At 41.7% G+C, this 27,086-nt stretch overlaps 2 protein-coding genes across 2 annotated transcripts; one reads left to right on the forward strand and one right to left on the reverse strand.

The window, feature by feature from the left end:
- The first annotated feature begins 2,550 nt into the window (after positions 1 to 2,550).
- LOC128571261 (olfactory receptor 1E2) lies at positions 2,551 to 3,495 on the forward strand. Its single transcript, XM_053571009.1, has one exon. The coding sequence runs from the start codon at positions 2,551 to 2,553 to the stop codon at positions 3,493 to 3,495; it is 945 nt and encodes a 314-aa protein (XP_053426984.1).
- Positions 3,496 to 11,062: 7,567 nt separating this feature from the next.
- Positions 11,063 to 12,004, reverse strand: LOC128571048 (olfactory receptor 1L6). The gene has a single exon (XM_053570726.1). It carries the CDS (start codon positions 12,002 to 12,004, stop codon positions 11,063 to 11,065), a length of 942 nt encoding a protein of 313 aa, XP_053426701.1.
- Between the last annotated feature and the right edge of the window lie 15,082 nt (positions 12,005 to 27,086).

The raw sequence follows: 27,086 nt of genomic DNA on the forward strand, positions 1-27,086 counted from the left end.
TCTTCATCTCTCTTCTTGCCAACACTCTAGAAGTATTTTGACTAATATTTTCCAGTTATAATTGTTGTAAATGAATTATTGTTCATAAATATTACTTACTGCTAAAAATATTCTCACAAGATTCTATCATCTATGTAATGGCATCTCTTTGAGGTAGGTTTTATTGCAGTAGATCTCAAGTCTTGTTTCATTTTAAAATTACCCGTTCAGCTTTCAAAAAACTTTGCATAGGCCTCCTCTCAGACATTATGATTAAATTTATTTTTGCATAGGCCTTCTCTAAGAAATTATGATTAAATTTATCTGTCCTGTGATTACAGTAATCTGTAATTTAAAAACAATATATGTCCTTGCTAGTCACATGCAGTCTGTGCACCATAGCATTGGCATTATCTGAGTATTAATTAAAAATGTAGAATCTCTCATTTCTGTCACACTCTGGAAGGCTGAAGCAGGTGGATTACCTGAGCCTGGGAGTTCAAGACCAGCCTGAGCAAGAGCGAGACCCTTTCTCTACTAAAAATAGAAAATCTAGCTGGGGGTTGTGGTGGGCACCTATTATCCTAGTTATGAGGGAAGCTGAGGCAAGAAGATTGCTTAAACCCAAGAGTTTGAGGTTGCTGTGAGCTATGATGCCATGGCACTCTACCCCAGGGCAACAGAGTGAGACTGTGTCTTGAAAAACAAAAAAACAACAACCAAAAAACATAAAAACTAAAACTAAAACTAAAAATGTAGAATCTGAACTATAGAGTCTCCAAGAGATTTCATGGCCATCAAAGTTTAGAAGCACTGCCCTAGGTGACTCTTTTGTACACGCCAGAGTGAGAACTGGTCATCTAATGGATGGGGAAGATGTGAAGTTCATTTTGTCATTAGTGGTAGCATCTGCGGGTGATATCTCTGGTTTGTGATTGCTAGTCACAGTCTTGACACCAGATATAGGTTTTACTCACTCATTTGCTAGGGAATCAAAATTAAAAGAAACCAGGAATATACACTTCACTGGATGTTTCTTCCCACCATAATGCCAGTATATAATATCCAAATGTAAAAACTGTTAAGGAGACTATGAAACACCATCAGCAGGGTGAAAATCCCAACAGTTGTCCTCAGTTATATATTATTTTACGAAGGAATTTCCTACATCCTTAGAGTCCTGGGCTCAAATGATCCTGTTTTCTCAGCTTCCCAAGTAGATGAGACTACAGGTGCCCACTACAATGCCTGGCTAGTTTTTCTATTTTTAGTAGACATGGGGTCTCACTCTTGTTCAGGCTGGTCTCAAACTCCTGAGCTCAAGGGATCTTTTTTTTTTTGAGACAGAGTCTCACTTTATTACCCTCAGTAGAGTGCTGTGGCATCACAGCTCACAGCAACCTCCAACTCCTGGGCTTAGGCAATTCTCTTGCCTCAGTCTCCCAAGTAGCTGGGACCACAGGTGCCCACCACAACACTTGGCTATTTTTTGTTGCAGTTTGTTCCGGGCCGGGTTCGAATCCACCTCCTTTGGTATATGGGGCCGGCACCCTACCCACTGAGCGACAGGTGCTGCCCAGAGTTCAAGGGATCATCTCACCTCAGCCTCCAGAGTGCTAGGATTTCAGACATGAGCCACTGTGCCCAGTCTAATTCTGTTTGTGTTAAGAGCAATAATAATCCATGAAGACTTTCAGCAGGAAATGATGATTGGATTTTTATATTAGAATTCAACAGTGTGAATGAAGGTTGTTGAAGGTATTTAAGAATGGCATCAGGGAGGTGACTTGAGAAGCATCAATAGTCCAGGTAAGACAAAATGTGAGTCTGGTCTAGGTAAGTGGCAGTTGGGATGAGCAGTGGATAAATTAGAAAGAGTATGAAGTGCAGAAGCTATCGGAATTGCTAGGTTGTATGTTGATAGTGAAAGAAATGCATTAATTAAATAAATTCCTGTTACTTTATATGAGAGAGTGGTGGAGGTGGGGTAGGAAGAGGAGCAGGGTGAGATTTGAATTTCATTTGGGATGTGTAGAGCTGAGAATACCTGTGATACATCTAAAGGAAGACAGCCATTGGGACTGGGGCTATAGAATTGTGAAGGCTAGAAAACAGATTTTTAAATGGTAATTAAAGCCATTGAAGTAGGTAAGTTTTTTGGGGAGTGGGGGTAGATGTAGAATTAGAAGAGAAAACAGTTTAGAAAAATCCCTAGGGATTATAAACAAATAAAATAACAATAGAGCATCAGCCAATCACAGTTACTGAGGATGACTGCCCAGGCAAGTAAGAGAAAAACCAACACATTTTGTGTTTCAGAAGTAAATAGGTTAGAGTATTTTACAAATGATGGAATGTTGTTACATGTTATTATAAGATGAAGAAATAAGTCATTTCTGATTATAGAGATTCTAATTATAGACATTTGTGGTATAGCAGGTTGCGATGGCCGTTAAATAAACATTTTTTGCAGAACACCTTACCTACTGTGCATCGTATAAATACTTTTGTTTTTAAATTCAAGTTGTAAAAGGCCCTATTTCTTTCCCTTGAAGATGCTGGAGAAAGACTATGGCAGGAAGAAATCAAACTATCATCTCAGAGTTCCTCCTCCTGGGCCTGCCCATCAAACCAGAGCAGCAAAACCTATTCTATGCCCTGTTCCTGGCCATGTATCTTACCACTGTCCTGGGGAACATCCTCCTCATCATCATCATTCTACTGGACCCACACCTCCACACACCCATGTATTTCTTTCTCAGAAACTTGTCTTTCTCTGACCTTTGCTTCTCTTCTGTGACAGTTCCCAAATTGCTGCAGATCATGCAGGGACAAGACCCATCTATCCCCTATGCAGGCTGCCTAACTCAGATGTACTTCTTCCTGTTTTTTGGTGACCTGGAGAGCTTTCTTCTTGTGGCCATGGCCTATGACCGCTATGCGGCCATCTGTTTCCCCCTGCACTACAGCACCATCATGAGCCCCCAGCTCTGTCTCTCCCTGGTGGCGCTGTCCTGGGTGCTGACCACGTTCCATGCAATGTTGCACACCCTGCTCATGGCCAGATTGTGTTTTTGTGGGGACAATGTGATCCCTCACTTTTTCTGTGATATGTCTGCTTTGCTAAAGTTGGCCTGTTCTGACACTCAAGTTAATGAATTGGTGATATTCATCATGGGAGGCCTCATTCTTATCATCCCATTTGTCCTCATCATTGTGTCCTATGCACGAATTGTATCCTCCATCCTCAAGGTCTCTTCTGCTAGGGGTATCTGCAAGGCCTTCTCTACCTGTGGCTCCCACCTCTCTGTGGTGTCACTGTTCTATGGGACAATTATTGGACTATACTTATGCCCATCAGCTAATAATTCTACTCTGAAGGAGACTGTCATGGCTATGATGTACACTGTGGTGACCCCCATGCTGAACCCCTTCATCTACAGCTTGAGGAACAGAGACATGAAGGGAGCCCTGGGAAGAGTCATTTGTAAATGGAAAATTCTCTTATCTCTATGATGATAAAACTTGGAATCATTGCATAATTTATAATAATATTGATAGTAATATTGAACTATGACTCTAGATTCTTTCCTCACCATGGGATCTTATGTTAAAATTGTGTACTATGTGATAACTCAATATGTAAAGGGGATGAAATGTGGCTGACTTGTTGAACTAACGAAGAGGGTCTTGGTTACCTGGCTAGGCTTTACTTTGTCTTTCCCAGGTGATCTTGGAAAAAAATAGTGGAAGAACTAATGTATTAAGTGATCTTCATGCCTTATATTCTTGAATTAACTAATTTGATTATTAAATTAAATGTTACAGGATTTTTATTATTTTACCCAGAACTCTGATTTGATTGTGGTATCATTTTTTAATAGCATTCTATAATGTTAGGCCAATGCTAAATAAGATCCATCTCAACCTTCTGGCCTTCCTTTGAGCATCATCTACCTATTCTCTCTGCACACATTTTCACATCATTTTATGCCTTAATTCCCTTGCACCTCTAATTTATTTTCACATGTACATAGTGTTTTCTGACCTGACTTGGCCCTAAATAGATTTTTCTATCCTTTCTACTATCATAGCATATTTACTACAGTAATGTAACTCAGTGTCCAGATATCCTTCAACTTATTTCCCCAGGAATGGGGAAAGAAGCTAGATGCTGGTAAAAAGTTTCATTTTTAAGAATGCCTCCTTTCTGTTTGTTATTTTGGGCTTTAGAAAATAATTATGTATATATGTTTTTATTCTACCCTCAAGATAATCAAGTATGGGGAAATAGAGAAGATACTACTACTCTTTGATAGACTGAAAGGTGTGAAAGTCAATGACTTTCTTACTCTAAAGCTTCCAAGCGTCACTCTCATCTGCCCAGTGTAAATCTCCTCGTGAGGTGCGATGGCTCTGCTCAGTTGCAACATGTGCAACATTGAACTTTTTATATTCCATCTGAGTCTGCTCTTTGTCCTTTGTTCCATATCTTGATGTATAATGTCACCTTTCACCCAGCTACTTGACTAACCACCCAGCTACTTGACTAATGTATATACAATATATATTGTATATTTATATGTACAATATTGTATTTTGCCTTTCTCATTTAATGTTGTATTTCCTGAAATATTTTCCATGTGGTCATTAAAGTAACACCAGTTTTTGTAATGGATAAACTCTAAAATCTCAGCAGCATCATACAACAGACATTATCAGCTAAGGAGAGAAGGTAGATACACATGGATCGTTTTACTTTTTCCTTTCTATGGCATGATGAGTTAGGTATTGCTCCCATTAGACTCATGGCAGAATTCAGACTAAAAGATGTTAAATTCCTTGGCCAAGGTCATGAAGCTGGTAGGGGTGGAGAGAGGCCAACCCTGGCTGACTGGCTGCAGGGACCTAGCACTGAAATACTTAGCAAGTCAGACTGGGGTCCTGCCAATCTCAGCTGTTCTCCTGACATCCCCAGAGTGTGTTTTTCAGTTCTATTTCTGTCTAACTCTTACTTACTTGACTAATGTCCCCTGGGATCATGAAGTCTTAATAGGAAAAGGGAAAAGATTTTCATGTTGTTGGGGTAGTATTGATTTAGGTAACAAGGGAATCTGAGTGTAGGAGCCATTTTTTCTGGCAGTTCTAGTGTGAAGAACTGGATCTAAAGCTTTGGGAGTGACAGTGTACTGTCGACAAAGTGACTTCCAATGTTGGGAGCACTTGACATCCAAGTTGGCCCTTGGCTTCACAAAAGAAAGAATTCAGGAGTGAGCTGACAGTGTAAAGTGAAAGTGAGTTTTATTTGTAAAGTATAGAAAATCTGCTTCACAGACAGAATAGAGCGGGCGTCCTGAAACTGTGGCCCACGGGCCACATGAAGTGGTGTGAATTGTATTTGTTCCCATTTTGTTTTTTACTTCAAAATAAGCTATGTGCAGTGTGCATAGGAATTTGTTCATAGTTTTTTTTTTTTTTAAACTATAGTCCAGCTCTCCAATGGTCTGAGGGACAGTGAATTTGCCCCCTGTTTAAAAAGTTTAAGGACGCCCGGAATAGAGGTTAGTTCTCCCAGCAGAGGAGAGTCAGCCCCCATGGTTCCTTTAGCTCCTCTATTCAAGCAACAGCTTAATTATAGGCTAAACAAGGGAGAGAATATTCATGTTATTTCTTGGAAAGGGGCAGTGCTTTCCTGGACCTAGGGTGACTAAATATGGTCAAATAGGAAGTGTCATGGCATCCAGTGCATGATAAAAACAGGAGGTTTTCTTAGAAACTTTTATGGTAATAAGTGTATAATGAAGATGTAAGGTCAAGACATGGTCAAGTTCTTAACTGTTTTGGTTCTAATCAGTTGGAACTTGTCCTGCCTCCATCTTATTTTAATCAGGGTAGTTTGAAACTTTGTTTTGAGACTTTATGACTCAGTTAAACAATGGCCAAAGCAATGCCCAAAGCAGTGCCTGTCATTTCTCTGTTCAGGAGGGTTTAGTGCCTGTAGAGGGCAAGGGAATTTCTACTGCCTTTGAATCTTTAGTAATTCAGATCTTCATGCTGAGTTTGAGCAGCCCCTATGGGTCTTTTTTTTTTTTTTCTGAGACAGAGTCTCAGGCTGTCACCCTGGCTAGAGTACCATGGCGTCACAGCTCACAGCAACCTCAAACTCTTGGGCCTAAGAGATTCTCTTGCCTCAGCCTCCCAAGTAGCTGGGACTACAGGCACCCACCATAACACCCAGCTATTTTTATGATGCAGTTGTCATTGTTGTTTTAGCTGGCCTGGGCTGGGTTTGAACCTGCCAGCCTTGGTGTATGTGGCTGGCACCCTACCCACTGAGATATGGGTACTATCTGCCTCTGTGGGTCTAGATGGCCTCCAGACTGAGACAGGCACATGGAACATGGATCAGTTTAGCCTGGTCGTCTCCTTCCCCACACTTGTTAGTGAGAACATAATGGTGTTTGGTTTTCCATTCCTGAGATACTTCACTTAGGATAATGGTCTCCGGTTTCATTCATGTTGCTGCAAATGACATTATCGCATTACTTTTTATGGCTGAGTAGTACTCCAGGGTGTAAATATACCACCTTGAAATGAATTTATGCCTTAAAAAATCTCACCTTTTTGACATTTGGAATTGAATAGAAAACCAGGAAAGAAACTAACATCTTACAACCATCTAATCTTTGATAAACCAAATAAGAACATACACTGAGGAAAGACTCCCTATTCAATAAATGGTGCTTGGAGAGCTGGATATCCACATGTGAAAGACTGAAACTGGACCCGCACCTTTCTCCACTCACAAAAATTGATTCAAGATGGATAACAAATCTAAATTTCAGGTATGAAATGATAAAAATCCACAAAGAAAGCATAGGAAAAACATGGGAAGATATGGGCCCAGGGAAAGACTTTATAAAGAAGACTTCTGTGGCAATTGCAACAATAACAAAAATGAACGAATGGAACTTAATGAAACTGAAAAGCTTCTGTGTAGCTAAGGAGACAACAACCAAAGCAAATAGACAACCTACACAATGGGAAAGGATATTTGCATATTTTGTTTCAGACAAAAGCTTGATATCTAGGATCTACAGAGAACTCAAATTAATCCACATGAAAAAAGCCAACAATCCCATATATCAATGGGCAAGAGAGATGACTAGAACCTTCTCTAAGGAAGACAGATGAATGGCTAACATATGAAAAAATGCTCCTCATCTCTAATTATTAGAAAAATGCAAATCAAAACCATCCTGAGATATCATCTAACCCCAGTGAGAATGGCCCACATCACAAAATCTCAAAACTGCAGATGCTGGCGTGGATGTGGAGAGAAAGGAACATTTTTATACTGCTGGTGGGACTGCAAACTAATACAACCTTTTTGGAAGGAAGTATGGAGAACTCTCAAAGAACTCAAGCTAGGCCTCCCATTTGATCCTGTAATCCCATTCCTGGGCATCTACCCAGAAGGAAAAAAATCATCTAACCATAAGGACATTTGCACTAGACTGTTTATTGCAGCTCAATTTACAATCGCCAAAATGTGGAAACAATCTAATTGCCCACCAACCCAGGAATGGATTAACAAGCTGTGTACAAGCTGTGTATATATACCATGGCATACTATTCAGCCATTAAAAAAGATGGAGACTTAACATCTTTTGTATTAACCTGGATGGAAGTGGAACACATTATATCTAGTAAAGCATCACAAGACTGGAGAAGCAAGAATCCTATGTACTCAATTCTGATATGAGGACAATTAATGACCTAGTACACAGTGGGGGTTGGGGGAAGTGGAGAGCAGAGACAGGGAACGAGGGAGGGGTGTGGGGGGTCTTGGTGTGTGACACACCTTTTGGGGGGGGGCGCAGGACACAATTATAAGAGGGACTTTATCTAACAAATGTAACCTGGTTCTTTGTACCCTCAATGAATCCCCAACAATAAAAAAAGAAAAATCTCACTGTTTTTTTTTAGAAACAGAGTCTCATTTTGTCACCCTTGGTAGAGTAGTGTGGCGTCACAGTTCACAGCAACCTCCAGTTCTTGGGCTTAGGCGATTCTTTTGCCTCAGCCTCCCGAGTAGCTGGGACTACAGACTACAGGCACCTGCCACAACACCCGGCTATTTTTTTGTTGCAGTTTGGCTGGGGCCAGCTTTGAACCCGCCACCCTTGGTATATGGGGCTGGTGCCCTACTCACTGAGCCACAGGCACCACCCAAATCTCATCTTTTAAAAGAAACCATCCTAATACTACTAATGTTTTTATTTCTTCAAAAAAATTTTTATTGCTTACTAAAGCAGTAGATACTGAATGGAAAACATCCAAACAAAAAAGAAATAAAGTAGAATGTGAGAGTCCCACCTCCATGAAGGCAGTTAAAAGAGTATATTATTACATATATTTTATATGCACAGACTAACACTGTATATAACAAACAGGGCTAAATTATAAATGCAATTTTCTTTCTTTCTTTTTTTTTTTTTTTTTGTAGAGACAGAGTTTCACTTTATTGCCCTCGGTAGAGTGCTGTGGCATCACACAGCTCACAGCAACCTCCAACTTGGGCTTAGGCGATTCTCCTGCCTCAGCCTCCCGAGTAGCTGGGACTACAGGCGCCTGCCACAACGCCCGCTACTTTTTTGTTGCAGTTTGGCTGGGGCTGGGTTTGAACCCGCCACCCTCCGCATATGGGGCCTGCGCCCTGCTCACTGAGCCACAGGCGCCGCCCTTTCTCATTTTTTCACTTAAAATGTGTTGTGAGTTCATCATTTCGTATAAGGATGTGTAACTCTTTTAGAAGCTGTATCATATTTTGTTGAATCACTGCATTTATCATAATTTATTTAAATAATTTGGTCTTGGCAGACGTTTCGGTTGTTTTTAGTTTTTTTTTTTTTTGTAGAGACAGAGTCTCACTTTATTACCCTCGGTAGAGTGCCATGGCATCACACAGCTCACAGCAACCTCCAGCTCCTGGGCTTAGGTGATTCTCCTGCCTCAGCCTCCCAAGTAGCTGGGACTACAGGCGCCCGCCACAACGCCCAGCTATTTTTTGGTTTGCAGTTCAGCTGGGGCCGGGTTTGAACCCGCCACCCTCGGTATATGGGGCCGAAGCCCTTCCGACTGAGCCACAGGCGCCGCCCATTAGGGTTTTTATTATTTGGAATAGTGCTGCAAATTTATGTCCTGGTCCACATATTTTTTTAAATGAACTTTTCCTGTGTTTCCATGGATACATTCTTAGAAATGGGTATATTTAGATCAGAGGATACAAACATTTTAGAATTGGATAGAAATTGCCAAATTTCCTCTAAAGATGTTCTTTTGCTATCAACTCCCTCCCAAAGTAAATGAGAGTGGCTATTTCTTTACAATGTCCCCAACACTGGATATTTTGATTTCAACGTATTTATCACCCTCGTATTTAAAACATGAAATTTCATTGTGTTTGATTTGTATTTCTATATGTATCAGCAAGTGCAAACATTTCTCTACATTTATTATCCACCTTTCCTTTGTGTGTTATTTGTGCATGTCCTTTACCTTGAGTTGATTTGCTTTTTTTTCTTATGGATCGTATCAATTTATCTGTCTTATAAGCGACATTTCCCTTGTTATTCATGTTTGGACTTTGATAGTGTTGTATTTTTTTCCCTTACTAAAGCTTTTACATTTTGACATTAAGTAAGTTGATCTTTACTTTCTGACATATCTGTACATATGTAATTTTATAGGCATATATAAACATATAATTTCTTTTGACATGATTGGAAAAGATTTATCTATCCAAAATTACATTATCCCATTGTTTTCCCCTGGTTCTTGCATAATTTTGGTTTCCACATCTCCATTTGAAGTTTGTTTTAAGGACAATTAACCTCTTTCCCTTTTCCTCTCTCCCAATCTTCACTGATTTTAAAAATAGTACCTTTACAATGTACTAACTGTTCACATATATTTTGGTTTATTTCAAGACTCTACTATATTGATATTGTTCTCTTACTGTACTAGTACTGTAGAAGATAAACCTTCATGATAACACATTTTAAATATCCATGTGACAAGTCCTCCTCAACAATCTCTTCCAAAACTTTCATGATATATTATTTCAAACATGCTTAAGATCTGTTTTGTTAAATTCCAATGAAAACCTGTTGAAATATTGCAATCACATTACTGAAATTACATTTAAGTATAGATTTATTGAGGAGAGTTGATTATTTATGTAAATTATTATACAAACTATAATTGAGGAATAGCTTTCCATTTATTCAAGTTTTCTTAGTTGAATTCTGTAAATTTCTTAATTCGATACCTGTAGGTTACTTTCTGGGTATTTAACATTTTTAAGCTATGTTTGGGGGCACTATTGTGATTTTTGACAGGTAATATTTTTGTACATAGAAAAGTTACTGTGTTGTATATCAATTTTGCAACAGTCCACCATACTAAATTCTCATGGTTTCTAATAAGGATTTTCAGTTAACTATCTTGGGTATCTGAGACATATTAATATAATCAAAGCTAACATAAATATTGGTAACTATTCATACTCCTTTCAAATATTTAATTCTATTAATTATTTCTCTTTTCTAATTGTATTGAATAGTTCAAGAATGATATAAAATAATAGTTTTCCTAACAACTTTAGATGTTAGTGTAGCTAACATCTGTCCTCTGGCTCCTGGGCTGGAGGATGATAAAATCCTTCAAATAGTTTTGGGTACTTGATGGCATAGTGAACGTATCCTACTTGTTGGGTGCTACTCCAGGAGGAGGAAGCTTTTCAGAAGAGCCTACCACTGCATGGGGCAATCATATCATAGCAGCACTGGTCTAGGAAAGAGTGTCTAAAATACCACAAAACCTACACAAGAACATAAATCTTAAGCATCTGGGCCTGTGAAGATCTGAAAAGTTCGTATACACACAGGTGGCTAGGAAGAGAAGCTTTCAATATGAATGAGGAGATTCTGTGGCAGAGGCCAAAGTCAGAGACCAGAACCAGATGGAAGATTTTTCAGTAATAGTTATTACTGTAATGCCAGTGAATCCAGGCCTGCCTTTACATTTCTTGGGGTGCAGCCCTACATCTGAGCCTCCTTTTTAGGGCGCACTTGACCTCTTTGTTGCGAAGGCTGTAGATGAAAGGGTTCAAGGTCGGTGTGATCACTGCATAGACTACACTGGCCAGGCGGTCATAGCGGGCGGAGTAGGCAGACGAAGACCGGAAATAGACAGACAGGACGGAGCCAAAGAAAAGCAACACCACCACCAGGTGGGCCCCGCAGGTGGAGAAGGCGCGGCGCCGGCCACTGGCCGACCGCACTTGCAGCACTGCGACGAGGATGCGTGCATAGGAGAGAGACACCAGGAGCAACGGGGTCAGCACCACGGCCAGGCCCTCGGAGAAGATGGCAGTCTCCGCAGCGGACGTGTCTGAGGTCGCCAAGCTCAGCAGCACCGTCATGTCGCAAAAGAAGTGGCGCACAAGGGCAGGGCGTGGGTAGGACAGCGCGGAGATGAGCAGTGTGTGGAGGAGCGAGTGCAGGTGCGCCACAGCCCAGGACGCCTGCACCAGTGCCGCGCAGCGGCGCGGCGTCACCAGCGCACAGTAGTGCAGGGGCAGGCACACAGCCACCGCGCGGTCGTAGGCCATGGCGGCCAGCAGGTAGCTCTCCGTGATGCCCAGAGCCACGAAGAAGTACATCTGTGCGAAGCAGGCCTGGAAGGACACGGGCTGGCCCGGGTGGAGCAGGCCGGCCAGCAGCCTGGGCACCGTAACGGTGGTAAAGCAGACGTCCACGAGGCTCAGGTGACCAAGGAAGTAATACATGGGTGAGCGCAGGGCCCCATCAGACCTCACCACCACCACCATAGTGAGGTTGCCCAGGGCATTGAGCAGATAGACGCCGAGGAAGACCAAGAACAGCAGCAGGTGGGCGTCTGCTCCGTCCACCAGGCCCAGGAGGATGAACTCTGGGGCCGTGAGGTTGGCCACAGCCATGGGGTTCCCAGACAAGTGAGCAGGCTGCAGGGGGAAGCGAGGCAGCAGGTCTAAGTGCTGGGATCTTAAATTTTACAACATATGTGCATATAATTTTGATACATACCATATACGTATATACAAGTACATACATTTCTGTTTGCTAAAATAGATTGAAAACCACATTGCTCATATAATAATCCTAATTTTATGAAGAAATTGAATCTTAGAAGGGTGTTCTATGGTAGTGGGTAAGTCTCAAGTTTTGAATTAAGTCAGACCTGATTTTGAGTCCTGGCTCTACCACTAAGGTGGTATGAGCCTCAGTTTCTTCTTCTTTCATGAGGAAAATACTAGTAGCTACCCCTGGAGTTGGTTGTGAGGATAAAGTGAATAATAGGTTTAAAATACTTAGCATCATGCCTGGCTCATAATAAGCTCTCAAAGTATCTATCAATCTATCATTATTATCATCATTCTTAGTCGAGCAATTTAGTTACAGGCAGAGTTAGGACCCAGGCCATTTGAATACCAGTCTAACTTTCTTCATAAAGCACCTTACTGCACCTGCCATTCACTTACTGATCACACATTATGTGCTAGTTTAGGAATTGACGAGCTTTTCTGTAAAGAATCATATAGTAAATATGTTAGGCTTGTGGACCATATGGTCTCCGTTGCAACTACTCAGCTCTGTTATGTAGAACAAAATCAACTGTTTACAGCAAGTAAATGAATGGCCAGGGCTTTATTGCAATAAAACTTTATTTACAAAACAGGTGGTGGGCTGGATTTGGCCTGTGGCCATAGTTTGCTGACCCTAGTACTATAGGCTGTGGGAGGCAAGGAGATAAATTAGATAAGTTAGCTTCTGTCCTCAGACAGTTTGACCCAGAGCAGCTAATGTGTTTAGTAATTTACTCATTTTATGAACCAACAGGGAATAAATTATTTTTCCTAGACGATTTTGGGAAGAATTTGAAGAAGTGAGACTTGAACTGGGGCTTAGAGAATAAATAGGGGTTTAGCAATGAGATGTGATGTTGTGTGGGAGGGTCAGGGAGGGAAGACACTTTACACAGGATGAGAGAGTTGTGTGGGGCTGTAGGTAGGGGAGCATGGAGTGAAGGGGTAAAGCATCCATATATGACACTGGGACAAGGCTTGTCCTTGTTCTGACCTCTGCATAAAATCGGTTGGGCAGAAAACTTCTAAATTTCTCAGTTAAGTAAGTGACTCCAGTTATCTCAGATCAATGTACCCATTTTGTCCCCCATTTAATCTTTTCCTTAAAGTACACATTCTTTTCTCCTGTTGCTCCAATGTTTCTAGAAATGTTCTACTACTAACATAGCCCACGTACCCTTTGCCAGGAAAGAGTCAGGCTTTGGTGAGGTTCCAGGAAATGGTCTAAGTTGGCTTGTAGCAGGGAAACTCCTGCAGAAAGGAGTTACATCTCATTGTCTTGTCCAGCAAACTTATACACAAAATTTATCCAAAAATATTTGCTGAGTGAAGCTTTGGGAAGAGCAAGTGAAAAGAGAAAGAGAGAGTGAAGGAGAAGGGATTATGGGCAAATTCCAGTGCCCACACCTGTACTCTTCCCCACACAAACCCCAGATATATCCTTTGTTTTCATTTTCTGCTTTTCTATTATTGTTGCCCATCAGCTGTCCCAGGGAAATCATTTGCTGTGCTCCTGACAACCCCACCCTTTGTCCCATGATAAAGTAGTAGTAGAAGAGCCAGGACCTTGGCATCCCTCACATCCATCCTCTTCTTGTGGTTGAAGATTCTCCTCTGCAGAGCTCCTAACCTTTACCCCCCTACCTCCTCTTGGGAAGCCATATGCTTCAGTGGAAAGAGCACTGGCTTCAGAGTCAGAGACACCTGGGTTTAATCCTAATTGTTAGGCTAAAGTAGACCCAACTTCACCTGGGTTTTAATCCTAATTGGCAGCGTAAGTAGACCCAACTTCATTTCCTCTTATCAGCAGATAATGATTCCTGTCTTACATGGGTGGTGTCAAGACTAAATGAGGTGATGTATTTATAAGGATATAGCAGAGAATAGAGGCTAATAGACATTTGTTTCCCTTTTCCCAATTTCTGATGGCTTCTCTTTGCTCCCTGATGGCTTCTTGAGATTGTCCAATCTAGTACTGGAGGGCTATGGTTATTTACTTAGGCTTTTCTTAATCTCAGCTGATATCTGCTTTCCCATAACTTCTACATATGATTCCAGTTTGGGCCTCTGGGGGCTAAGGTTGCCATGTCAGCTTTCTCTGCAGCTTTTCACAGAGTCATCAAAGGAACCTATTCAAGGTCTATGAAGTCTTCTTGTTTCAACCCAAATACCTCTGGTGCCTTAGATCTTTTCTTATAGGACCTTATTTCCAGGTCCTTTTCCATTCTGGTCACCTTTTGCTTGGTCAGTGTTTTCTTAACAAGTTGGACCGTGCTCTAGCTGATGTTGGGTTGTATAACTGGTCAGCCATGCAGTTCATTTCTGCTTATGGAGTGCCTGCCCTGGGGCTGGTGTTGTGTTGGGTTCTGCAGCTCTAGAGGTGGGTCAGCCATTTCCCTTGGCCTCTAGCTAGGCACAATGTAATAAGCACTATGTTAATTGTGTGAACAAAATAGGTGTGCTCTGCCTAGCTGATTTGGGGAAGATTCTAAAGAAGAGCTGAAGTTTGAGTTGAATTTGGAAGAATGAGTAAGAGCTCACCTGGAACACTGATGCTGAGGAGTGGATGGGCCCTTCAGGCAGGGGAAAGAATGTGAAGGCATGAGAAGATGTTTTGTAGGAAGATTAGAGCTAAAATGTGCCTTCTTCCTCCCTAATTCTGTAAGGAAGAATGGATGGAGATGGGAAAGGGGGGAAGACAGGAGACAAGGAATAGAAGATAGTGGAGAAATGTTGGGTTCTTTTACCTGAAGGGTAGTATGCCAGAACTCAACCCTGTCTAAGGAGTCTTCAAGCTGTTCCCCAGTCTTGAAGGCAAATACATTGTCATCCATCTCAGTCAAGACACTTTAGTGCGGTGGTTCTCAACCTTCCTAATGCCGCAATTTATTTTCATTGTTACAAAGGGGTCACGACCCACAGGTTGGGAACCGCTGCTTTAGTGGGTTTCTTGTGGGCTGGGCAGAAGCCCTAGACAGTGGGGAGAGAGAGAAAGAAAAAGAGAGAGAAAGAGAGAGAGAGAGAGAGCGCGCGCGCAAGCACACTGTTAGGGCCCTAGGAATTCCTGAGCCATGCTCTTCTCACCCAGCTTTACTTTCCTGCCAATCTCTTGCAAATAAGACCCCGCTTGCTGGATATAGGGCAGGTGGCTCAGTCCTGTATCTGAAGCTTCCCAGCATGGCTCCCAGCCCTAGTCTCCAGTCCGAGGCCCACTGCCTCCACATGCTTCCCTTCGCCCACCCCAGCCAGGTTGGCTGTCTCACTTGCACCTTTCTCACAGGTTTTCCTCACACACCCCTCTACACCTGACATGCTCCTCCTACCCTACCCAAGACCCAGACCCAGGTCCCCTTCCTGCAAGACACCCCACCTTGTTTCTTTACTTCTCTAGCCAATATCAACACCTCTCCTCTCTGTCTCTCATAACTCTCATTGGGAACTTAACCCTCATTGGCTGATATTAAAGTAACTTTTTTCTGATGAGATGCTGTATTCCCCACTAGATCGTGAGCCTTTCAAGGGCGAGTATTAATTGTCTTTCCTCATCAGACCATAAGGCTGGTGCAGGGCTTTTTCTTAGGAAAGGCTCCACAGAGAAGGAGCATTTGAACAGGGTCAGCTGGAAGGAAAAGGAATTCACTGGACAGACAAGAATGGAAGGGAATTCTAGAAAGAGGGAATTCCAGAAAGGAAGCCTTAATGGGAACTTTAGGGAAGTTGGTTAACCTCTTTGAGCTTCATTTTCATTTTCTCTAAAAGTAGGATAATAATATCATCATCATAATCCGCTTATAAGGACTTAGCAAAGAGCAGGTACTTAATTAACTGAGGTCGGTTACCCCACCTCAGCTCCTAACTGCATTAGGTGATCAGGAGATGTGTGGGCTGAATTTATGTTGGCTCCCTCTGAAACGCCGGGCACAGGATTGGGTTACCTGGATACTGAACTGCTGTTGTTGGCACAAAGATATTTTCTGAGGCTCAGGTATGGTAGGTGTCTTTTCTGAAATGGGCAGAAAGGATTTATTTAGGTCACAAAATAAGGCGGGAATGCTTAGGTTTCTAGGACAAGAAACCATATCCCCCCAACTTGGGGCCCTAAACCCTATTCCGAAAGGGTCACCTTTGTAGCCAACATTCAGATATCTCAAGTCACAGAAGTACATGGGGATACACACCTGCGCACAGATCAGTCATATCCTGATACATCCAGACACGTAGACATGCCAGAGACACACTTACACCCACTGGGACAGGAACATACACAGGGAGCATAAGGATACTCACAGTCACTTATGCACAGACATAGACACACATATATGCAGAGAAGGTGTAGTCATACACACCATGTGCACACGTAGTCCCCAACACAGACCCCTGCCCACAAAGAAATGCCAGAGACACAGAGACCTCAGCAGACTCTCCCAGACACATTGACCTCTCAGGCTTGAGTCTGCACACAGACACCCACTTCTAACTCCCTCCTTCCTTTCACCCTGTGTTGCCCCAGGTCTGTCTGCCTCAACAGGGGGAGAGTGGGCAGTAGTAGTAAAAGGGGACCCCATCACTGGTCCCCAGCATTCTCAGTTCTTGGGGTTTCCATTCAGTTCCTTTAATCCAGTCTCTTCCTGGCCAGTCCAGATTTGTCCTTGTCTCTAAATAACTTTCTCTTCAAGCACCATCTTAACCCAAGATGAGGCCTTTCTATTCCAAGGACCTCTTCCTCTCTTCTACTTTTCTCTGCCAACTACTTATTTCACTCCAATAATTTGTTCAACAGTCTTAACTGTTGTATCTACTCTGTGCCAGGCAGGTACTTGAGCACCAGGTAGGGATGGATTCAGAGATCAGTATGACCTAGCCAAAGAGCCAAACAACTGGCAAGGATTCATAGTTATCATACCGAACACCCATGTCACAGGCAAGGAAAGCAGTGCCCAGAGAACTGTGCCCAAAGTCACTCAGAGATCTGAGGACAAAGCTGAATGCTAATCCCGGACTCTGAATCCCACCTCTGGTTCAGTCCGCTTCTCTGTGCTATCTGCAATGCACTGGAGGCACTTCTCACGTATCTCTCCCCCTTGACCACCTTGCCTTCCTGCCATGATTATTCTGCTCCCTGCCAGCAATGCTCTTGTCTGACAACTCACCTGTGAGCGTGGATGGGCTCTGCCTTCCACAGCACATACCTGAGGCTGAACTGCTTCCAGCAGAGGGAGAGTTAGAGCAGGTATCCCCTGGAGGGAAAGATTTGCTTCAACAGCTCAAGGTGGGAAGGTGAGCAGAGTGGCATGCAAGCTGGGGGAGCAGAGGGGTCATCCACTAATTAATTAACCAGCAAACTACATGGTGACCTCTACAATTGCTGGTCCTGTGAGGACCCTGCAGCCCTCAACCAGCCTGGCTTTCCCTCTCCAACCTGCTAGAAAGACTGAGTGGGGGGGTGGGGAGGGGGTGAATGGAGGCATCTGTGAACCCAGATTGAGGTCGATGCCTCTCAGTGTGATGACCAGCTGTGCTGCCTACCCTGCTCAGCAAATGATATGATTACTCCTCTGCCTCCATTTAAGGAGGATGGTTGGAGAGGGCAGGGCTTGTCAAAGGTCACATAGCCAGGTGACCTTGGCCTCTTCCCTCAGCTTTCTCCATGCTGAGCTAAAACCATCGCCCCTAAAGCTACAACTTCCCTGTGCGATTCCCCTGCTTAGGGAAGAGCTCTTCCTCTTGACACCGCTGTGAGGAGAGCACTGATGCAGTGGGACCTAGAGCCTAGTCTCCTCAGGTGGGCCCCAGGCCTGCCTCAGCCCCTGAGGTCTCACTGAACCTGGAAGTCGAGGGAGTGCAGGAGGGGCTGGAAAGGGCAGATCCTTCCTTTCCCCCCACCCCTGAACCACAGGGTTGGGGATCACAGTTAAACTTCAAACCCTGTGAAGAACTGTTCCTGGTGGGCTTCAGAGCTGCTGCCTTCTGTTACTCCATGGTCCAGGTGGGAGATGCAGAGATTTCAGTCCCATCCAGCTGGTGCTGGAGCAGGATGATTTCTGCTCCTTGTTCCAAAGTGTTTTGACTGTCCTGTCCTCTGCAGGGACTCAGTAAAGCAGCCCTCCTGTGTCTGAGGTAGTCAACATAATTTCTGAGCTGGGCTAGCTTCTCCTGGGGATGGTCTCTCTCTTTTTCTCTCTCTCTCATCTGTCCTTCCTCCATCTGGATGTACCTTTTAGGACTTGTGGAACTGACAGGCATGTCTCATGGGATGAACTCCTCCAGCCTGACTATTCATTCACTTGAAAACATTCATTTACTCAGCATCTACAGGATGCCTAGCCCTGTTGATCTCTGAGGAATGTCAGGAGAAGTCTTAGAATGAGTGAGGTGTTCAAGTCATAGCTAGCTTTTGACCCTGGGTGAGTCACTTCTGCCCTCTGGGTCTCAATTTCCTTGCTGGTAAATTGAGAGGGGTGAACCAATGGTGTCTGATGATGCTTTCATGGTTGAGGATGTAAAATACTGAGGTTGCACCTTTCGCAGTTAGCTTTCAATTTGGGGAGAAGAGATGTGGGGACAGATAGTTACAGCCCTGGGCAGTAAGAACCCTAGGAGCTCAGACTAGTAGCCTTGCCCATGGCTTGGGCATTCAGGGAGCACTTCTGGGGGGAAGCAGAGCTTAAACCAAGCAGAAGAATTACAGGATTTGGGCATGCACAATTGGAAACCACAGTTTATGCAGAGGGGACTTTGGAATATAAAGAGAAGGGGAAAGTTTCGAGTAGGGGAGGTGTCCATGAGTTCACTTCCCTGAAACCCTAACATCATTCTGTCCTTACTGGCCATGAGACTCTGAAGAAGTTACTCTTATTTCTGTACCTCAGTGTCTCACCTGGAAAATGGGGAAGTAGTAGAACTTGCTTCACAGAGGTGCTGTGAAGACCAGATGAGTTGAGGAATGTAAAGCCTTCCTATCTGTGCCAGGCCCACAGTAAACGCTAACTAGCTACATGGTAACCGTTCCTTTCTTAAACCTCTGCTGTTCCTATGTGCTAGGTGGGTTAGGGTTTGCTCTCTCTTTCACTCTCCTGATCTGCAGTTTTTTTGTCTTTTTTACTTTTAAAAAGAAGCCATGTGAATCTCTCCACTCACTTGAAAAACATACAGTGACTATTGGTCAATAACATTATGAAAAGGTATTGTCATCTTGCTGCTAGGAGCTGTTTTGAATAGATTTGGGGGTGTTAATTAATGCCCTAAGAATATCATTGTTGTTCTAGCATGTGGTGATGTGGGGTTCTATTTAATTTGCTCCTATCGTTTAATAATCCTACGTACCATTGCATACTGCACAGGAAACATGATAAATCATGGAATAACGGCAAGAGGATAAGAAATGGATTCTTCCGAGACTTGCTGGCTGTGCATGCTAAGGCACACTTTTCTTTTTTTTTCCCCCAAAAGTGTTTTTCTTGTGGTAAAATACACATGACATAAAACTCTTCATCTCAACCATTTTATTTATTTTTATTTATTTGTTTATTTATTTATTTATTTATTTTGAGGCAGAGTCTCACTCTATTACCTGGGTAGAGTGCTATGGTGTCATAACTCATAGCAATTTCAAACTCTTGGACTCAATTAATCCTTTGCCTCAGCCTCCTGCGTACCTGGGACTACAGGCACTTGCCTGACTAGTTTTATAAATTTATTTTTATTTTTATTAAATCATAGCTGTGTACATTGATATGATCATGGGGCATCATTCACTAGCTTTACAGACCATTTACCAAGTTTCACATATACCCTTGTAAGATGCACCCCTGGTGTAATCCCACCAATCTCCTTCCCTCTACCCACCTCCCCCGCCCTCCCCTCCCTTTCCCCCTTCCCCTATTCTTAGGTTGTAACTGGGTTATAGCTTTCATGTGAAAACCCTAAATTAGTTTCATAGTAGGGCTGAGTACATTGGATACTTTTTCTTCCATTCTTGAGATCTTTACTAAGAAGAATATGTTCCAGCTCCATCCATGTAAACATGAAAGAGGTAAAGTCTCCATATTTCTTTAAGGCTGCATAATATTCCATGGTGTACATGTACCACAATTTATTAATCCATTCGTGGATGGATGGGCACTTGGGCTTCTTCCATGACTTAGCAATTATGAATTGAGCTGCAATAAACATTCTGGTACAAATATATTTGTTATGCTGTGCTTTTTGGTCTTCTGGGTATATGCCCAGTAGAGGGATTACAGGATTGAATGGCAGATCTATTTTTAGATCTCTAAGTGTTCTCCATATCTCTTTCCAAAAGTAATGTATTAATTTGCATTCCCACTAGCAGTGCAAAAGTGTTCCCTTTTCTCCACATCTGCGCCAACATCTCTGGTCTTGGGATTTTGTGATATAGGCTAGTCTCACCGATGATTAAAGATGATAAGCATTTTTTCATATGTCTGAAGGCCGCGCGCCTGTCTTCTTCAGAGAAGTTTCTCTTCAAATCCCTTGCCCAGCCTGTGATGGGATCCCTTATTCTATTCTTTTTTTTTTTTTATTGTTGGGGATTCATTGAGGGTACAATAAGCTAGGTTACACTGATTGCAATTGTTAGGTAAAGTCCCTCTTGCAATCATGTCTTGCCCCCATAAAGTGTGACACACACCAAGGCCCCACCCCCTCCCTCCTTCCCTCTTTCTGTTTCCCCCACCCAACCATAATTGTCATTAATTGTCCTCATATCAAAATTGAGTACACAGGATTGATGCTTCTTCATTCTTGTGATACTTTACTAAGAATAATGTCTTCCACGTCCATCCAGGTTAATACAAAGGATGTAAAGTCTCCATTTTTTTTAATGGCTGAATAGTATTCCATGGTATACATATACCACAGCTTGTTAATCCATTCCTGGGTTGGTGGGCATTTAGGCTGTTTCCACATTTTGGCGATTGTAAATTGAGTTGCAATAAACAGTCTGGTACAAGTGTCCTTATGATAAAAGGATTTTTTTCCTTCTGGGTAGATGCCCAGTAATGGGATTGCAGGATCAAATGGGAGGTCTAGGTTGAGTGCTTTGAGGTTTCTCCATGCTTCCTTCCAGAAAGGTTGTACTAGTTTGCAGTCCCACCAGCAGTGTAAAAGTGTTCCCTTCTCTCCACATCGATGCCAGCATCTGCAGTTTTGAGATTTTGTGATGTGGGCCATTCTCACTGGGGTTAGATGATATCTCAGGGTTGTTTTGATTTGCATTTCTCTAATATATAGAGATGATGAACATTTTTTCATGTGTTTGTTAGCCATTCGTCTGTCGTCTTTAGAGAAAGTTCTATTCATGTCTCTTGCCCATTGATATATAGGATTGTTGGCTTTTTTCATGTAGATTAATTTGAGTTCTCTATAGATCCTAGTTATCAAGCTTTTGTCTGATTGAAAATATGCAAATATCCTTTCCCATTGTGTAGGTTGTCTCTTTGCTTTGGTTATTGTCTCCTTAGCTGTACAGAAGCTTTTCAGTTTAATGAAGTCCCATTTGTTTATTTTTGTTGTTGTTGCAATTGCCATGGCAGTCTTCTTCATGAAGTCTTTCCCCAGGCCAATAGCTTCCAGTGTTTTTCCTATGCTTTCTTGGAGGATTTTTATTGTTTCATGCCTTAAATTTAAGTCCTTTATCCATCTTGAATCAATTTTTGTGAGTGGGGAAAGGTGTGGGTCCAGTTTCAGTCTTTTACATGTAGACATCCAGTTCTCCCAACACCATTTATTGAATAGGAAGTCTTTCCCCCAAGGTATGTTCTTGTTTGGTTTATCAAAGATTAGGTGGTTGTAAAATGTTAGTTTCATTTCTTGGTTTTCAATTCGATTCCAAGTGTCTATGTCTCTGTTTTTGTGCCAGTACCATGCTGTCTTGAGCACTATGGCTTTGTAGTACAGACTAAAATCTGGTATGCTGATGCCCCCAGCTTTATTTTTGTTACAGAGAACTGCCTTAGCTATACGGGGTTTTTTCCGGTTCCATACAAAATGCAGAATCATTTTTTCCAAATCTTGAAAGTACCATGTTGGTATTTTGATAGGAATGGCATTGAATAGGTAGATTGTTTTGGGAAGTATAGACATTTTAACAATGTTGATTCTTCCCATCCATGAGCATGGTATGTTCTTCCATTTGTTAATATCCTCTGCTATTTCCTTTCTGAGGATTTCATAGTTTTCTTTATAGAGGTCCTTCATCTCCTTCGTTAGGTATATTCCTAGGTATTTCATTTTCTTTGAAACTATGGTGAAGGGAGTTGTGTCCTTAATTAGCTTCTCATCTTGACTGTTATTGGTGTACACAAAGGCTACTGACTTGTGGACATTGATTTTATATCCTGAAACATTACTGTATTTCTTGATGACTTCTAGGAGTCTTGTGGTTGAGTCTTTGGGGTTCTCTAAGTATAAGATCATGTCGTCAGCAAACAGGGAGAGTTTGACCTCCTCTGCTCCCGTTTGGATTGCCTTTATTTCCTTGTCTTACCTAATTGTATTGGCTAGAACTTCCAGCACTATGTTGAATAGTAAAGGTGACAGAGGACAACCTTGTCTGGTTCCAGTTCTAAGAGGAAAAGCTTTGAGTTTTACTCCATTCAGTAAAATATTGGCTGTGGGTTTGTCATAGATAGCTTCAATCAGTTTTAGAAATGTGCCACCTATGCCTATACTCTTCAGTGTTCTAATTAGAAAAGGATGCTGGATTTTATCAAATGCTTTTTCTGCATCTATTGAGAGGATCATGTGATCTTTATTTTTGCCTCTGTTAATATGGCGGATAGCGTTTATGGACTTGCGTATGTTAAACCAGCCTTGCATCCCTGGGATGAAGCCTACTTGATCATGATGAATGACTTTTTTGATGATAAGCTGTAATCTATTGGCTAGGATTTTGTTGAGAATTTTTGCATCTATATTCATGAGTGAGATTGGTCTGAAATTCTCCTTTTTGTTTGGGTCTTTTCCTGGTTTTGGTATCAGGTTGATGTTTGCTTCATAGAATGTGTTGGGGAAGATTCCTTCTTCCTCAATTTTTTGGAATAATTTCTGCAGTACAGGAATAAGCTCTTCCTTGAAGGTTTGATAGAATTTTGGAGTGAAGCCATCTGGACCAGGGCATTTTTTGGTTGGAAGCTTTTTTATTGTTTCTTTGATCTCAGTGCTTGAAATTGGTCTGTTCAGGAGCTCTATTTCTTCCTGGCTGAGTCTAGGGAGAAGGTGTGATTCCAAGTATTGATCCATTTCTTTCACATTGTGAAATTTCTGGGCATAGAGTTTCTGGTAGTATTCAGAGATGATCTCTTGTATCTCTGTGGGATCAGTTGTTATTTCCCCTTTATCATTTCTGATTGAGGTTACTAGAGATTTCACTTTTCTATTCCTCGTTAGTCTGGCCAATGGTTTATCTATTTTATTTATTTTTTCAAAAAACCAACTCCTTGTTTCATTAATTTTCTGAATGATTCTTTTGTTTTCAATTTCATTGATCTCTGATTTGATTTTGGATATTTCTTTTCTTCTACTGAGTTTAGGCTTAGATTGTTCTTCTTTTTCCAATTCCATAAGATCTCTTGTGAGATTGTTGATGTGCTCTCTTTCTGTTTTTCGAATGTAGGCCTCTAAAGCGATGAATTTTCCTCTCAAAACTGCTTTTGCAGTATCCCACAGGTTTTGGTAGCTTGTGTCTTCATTGTTGTTATGCTCAAGGAAGTTAATGATTTCCTGTTTTATTTCTTCCTGCACCCATGTGTTATTCAACAGAAGATTGTTTAATTTCCATGCCTTTGGGTGGGGTCGAGCATTTTTGTTAGAGTTGAGTTCCACCTTTAGTGCCTTATGGTCTGAGAAGATACAAGGTAAAATTTCAATTTTTTTGATTCTGTTGATATTTGTTTTGTGTCCCAGGATATGATCAATTTTGGAGAATGTTCCATGGGGTGATGAGAAGAATGTATATTCTTTATCTTTGGGATGGAGTGTTCTATATGTGTCTATAAAGCACAGTTGTTCTAGGGTCTCATTTAAATCTCTTATATCCTTGTTTAATTTCTGTTTAGAGGATCTGTCCAGCTCTGTAATAGGAGTGTTAACGTCCCCTGTTATTATGGTATTATCAGATATCATATTGCTCAGACTGAGTAATGTCTGTTTCAAGAATCTGGGAGCATTTAAATTGGGTGCATAAATATTTAGAATTGAAATGTCTTCTTGTTGTATTTTTCCCTTGACCAATATAAAGTGACCATCTTTGTCTTTTTTGACTTTAGTTGCTTTAAATCCACATGTATCTGAAAATAAGATTGCAACTCCTCTTTTCTTGTGGATTCCATTTGCCTAAAAAATTGTCTTCCAACCCTTGACTCGGAGCTTTAATTTGTCTTTTGAAGCCAGGTGTGTTTCTTGCAGAGAGCAAATGGATGGCTTGTGTTTTTTAATCCATTCAACCAATCTATGTCTCTTCAGTGGGGAATTCAAGCCATTAACATTTATTGAGATAATTGATAAGTGTGGTAGTATTCTATTCGTATTGTTTTGTGAGAGTCCATTGCTTAGTTTTATCTTTTACCTCAGTGTGGAGGTTAGGTTCTGTCCTTTTATTTCTGAGTTCTTACTTTGCTGCTGATGCATTGTGGTGGTCAGTGTGCAGAACAGGTTGAGTATTTCCTGTAGAGCTGGTCTTGTTGTGGCGAATTTCCTCAATGTTTGTATATCCGTAAATGATTTGATTTCTCCGTCAATTTTGAAGCTTAGCTTAGCAGGGTACAGAATTCTGGGCTGGAAATTGTTCTGCTTAAGTAGATTAAAGGTAGATGACCGTTGTCTTCTGGCTTGGAAAGTTTCATTAGAGAAGTCTGCGGTCACTGTGATGGATTTGCCCCTGTAGGTGAACTGGTGCTTACTCCTGGCAGCTAGCACAATCTTTTCTTTTTCTTGACTTTGGACAGGTTCATCACAATGTGTCTTGGAGAAGCTCGGTTAGAGTTGAGGCGACCTGGGGTCCGATATCCCTCTGAAAGCCGTGTGTCAGAATCTTTGGTGATATTTGGGAAATTTTCTTTTATAATATTCTCTAGTATGGCTTCCATTCCTCTGGGGCATTCTTCTTCCCCTTCTGGAATTCCTATAACTCGTATGTTGGAACGCTTCATAAAGTCCCATAATTCTGACAGTGAACCTTCTGCTTTCTCTCTCTTCTTTTCTGCCTCTTTTACTATCTGAGTTATCTCAAGAACTTTGTCTTCTACCTCTGAAATTCTTTCTTCTGCATGGTCTAACCTGTTGCTGATACTTTCCATTGCATCTTTAAGTTCCCTAATTGACTGTTTCAGTTCCTTCAGCTCTGCTATATCCTTTTTATATTCTTCATATCGTTCATCTCATATTTGATTCTGTTTTTGAATTTCCTTTTGGTTATTTTTCACTTCATTAGCAGTTTCCTTCATTGTTTCCATCATTTCTTTCATTGTTTTCAACATGTGTATTCTAAATTCCCTTTCTGTCATTCCTAACATTTCTGTATAGGTGGAATCCTTTGCATTAGCTACCTCATGGTCCCTTGGCGGGGTTGTTCTGGACTGGTTCTTCATGTTGCCTGGAGTTTTCTGCTGATTCTTCCTCATGAGTGATTTCTTTTATCTGTTTCCTTGCCCTAATTTTCCTTTCACTTCCTCTTGCTCTTTAAGTTCTCGTGCCTGTGGAAGTTGCGGGCGGGTTTAGACAGATTGAGCACACGCGACCACTTGTCGGTTTTCCACTGTTTTAGTCCTCCTCTTGGGGTCCAGAAGTCTCTCACTGACTCTCTGTATCCTCTCAGGGGTGATGATAGGCATATCCCACCAGCAGAGATGCCTGGAGTCCTATCTCCCCAGACTGACGGTGTCCAGATGCAAGGAAGCTGTTACTTGGCTGCCATCTTGCTCCGCCTCCCCCTTATTCTATTCTTGCTAATGCGTTTGAATTCTCTGTGGATTCTGGTTATTAAACCTTTGTCAGAGACATAAGCTGCAAATATCTTCTCCCATTCTGAGTGCTGTTTGCTAGCTTTACTTACTGTGTTCTTGGCTGTGCAGAAGCTTTTTAGTTTGATCAAGTCCCAGGAGTGTATTTTTGAAGCTGCTTCAATTGCCTGGGGGGTCCTCCTCTAAAATACTCGCCCATCCCGATTTCTTCAAGGGTTTTCCCTCACTCTCCTCTAGTATTTTTATAGTTTCATGTCTTACGTTTAAATCTTTAATCCAGTGAGAGTCTATCTTAGTTAATGTTGAAAGGTTTGGGTCCACTTTCAGTCTTCTACAGGTTGCCAGCCAGTTCACCCAGCACCATTTGTTAAATAGGGAATCTTTTCCCCACTGAATGTTTTTAATTGGCTTATCAAAGATTAAATAATGGTAAGTAGCTGGATTCATCTCTTGGTTCTCTATTCTGTTCCAGACATCTACTTCTCTGTTTTTGTGCCAATACCATGCTGTTTTGATCACTATTGATTTGTAGTATAGTCTGAGGTCTGGTAGTGTAATTCCTCCTGCTTTGTTTTTATTTCTGAGGAATGTTTTGGCTATTCGAGGTTTTTTCTGATTCCATAGAAAACGAAGTATTGTTTTTTCAAGATCTTTAAAATATGACAGTGGAGCTTTAATAGGGATTGCATTGAAATTATATATTGCTTTGGGTAGTGTAGACATTTTAACAATATTGATTCTTCCCAGCCATGAGCATGGTATGTTTTTCCATTTGTTAATATTTTCAGCTATTTCTTTTCTTAGAGTTTCATAGTTCTCTTTATAGAGATCTTTCACATCCTTTGTTAGATAAATTCCCAAATATTTCATCTTCTTTGGCACTACTGTGAATGGGATAGAGTCCTTAACTGTTTTTTCAACTTGACTGTTGCTGGTAT

Source organism: Nycticebus coucang, chromosome 18, assembly GCF_027406575.1.
Source record: "Nycticebus coucang isolate mNycCou1 chromosome 18, mNycCou1.pri, whole genome shotgun sequence".
In the NCBI taxonomy this organism is placed as follows: domain Eukaryota; kingdom Metazoa; phylum Chordata; class Mammalia; order Primates; family Lorisidae; genus Nycticebus; species Nycticebus coucang.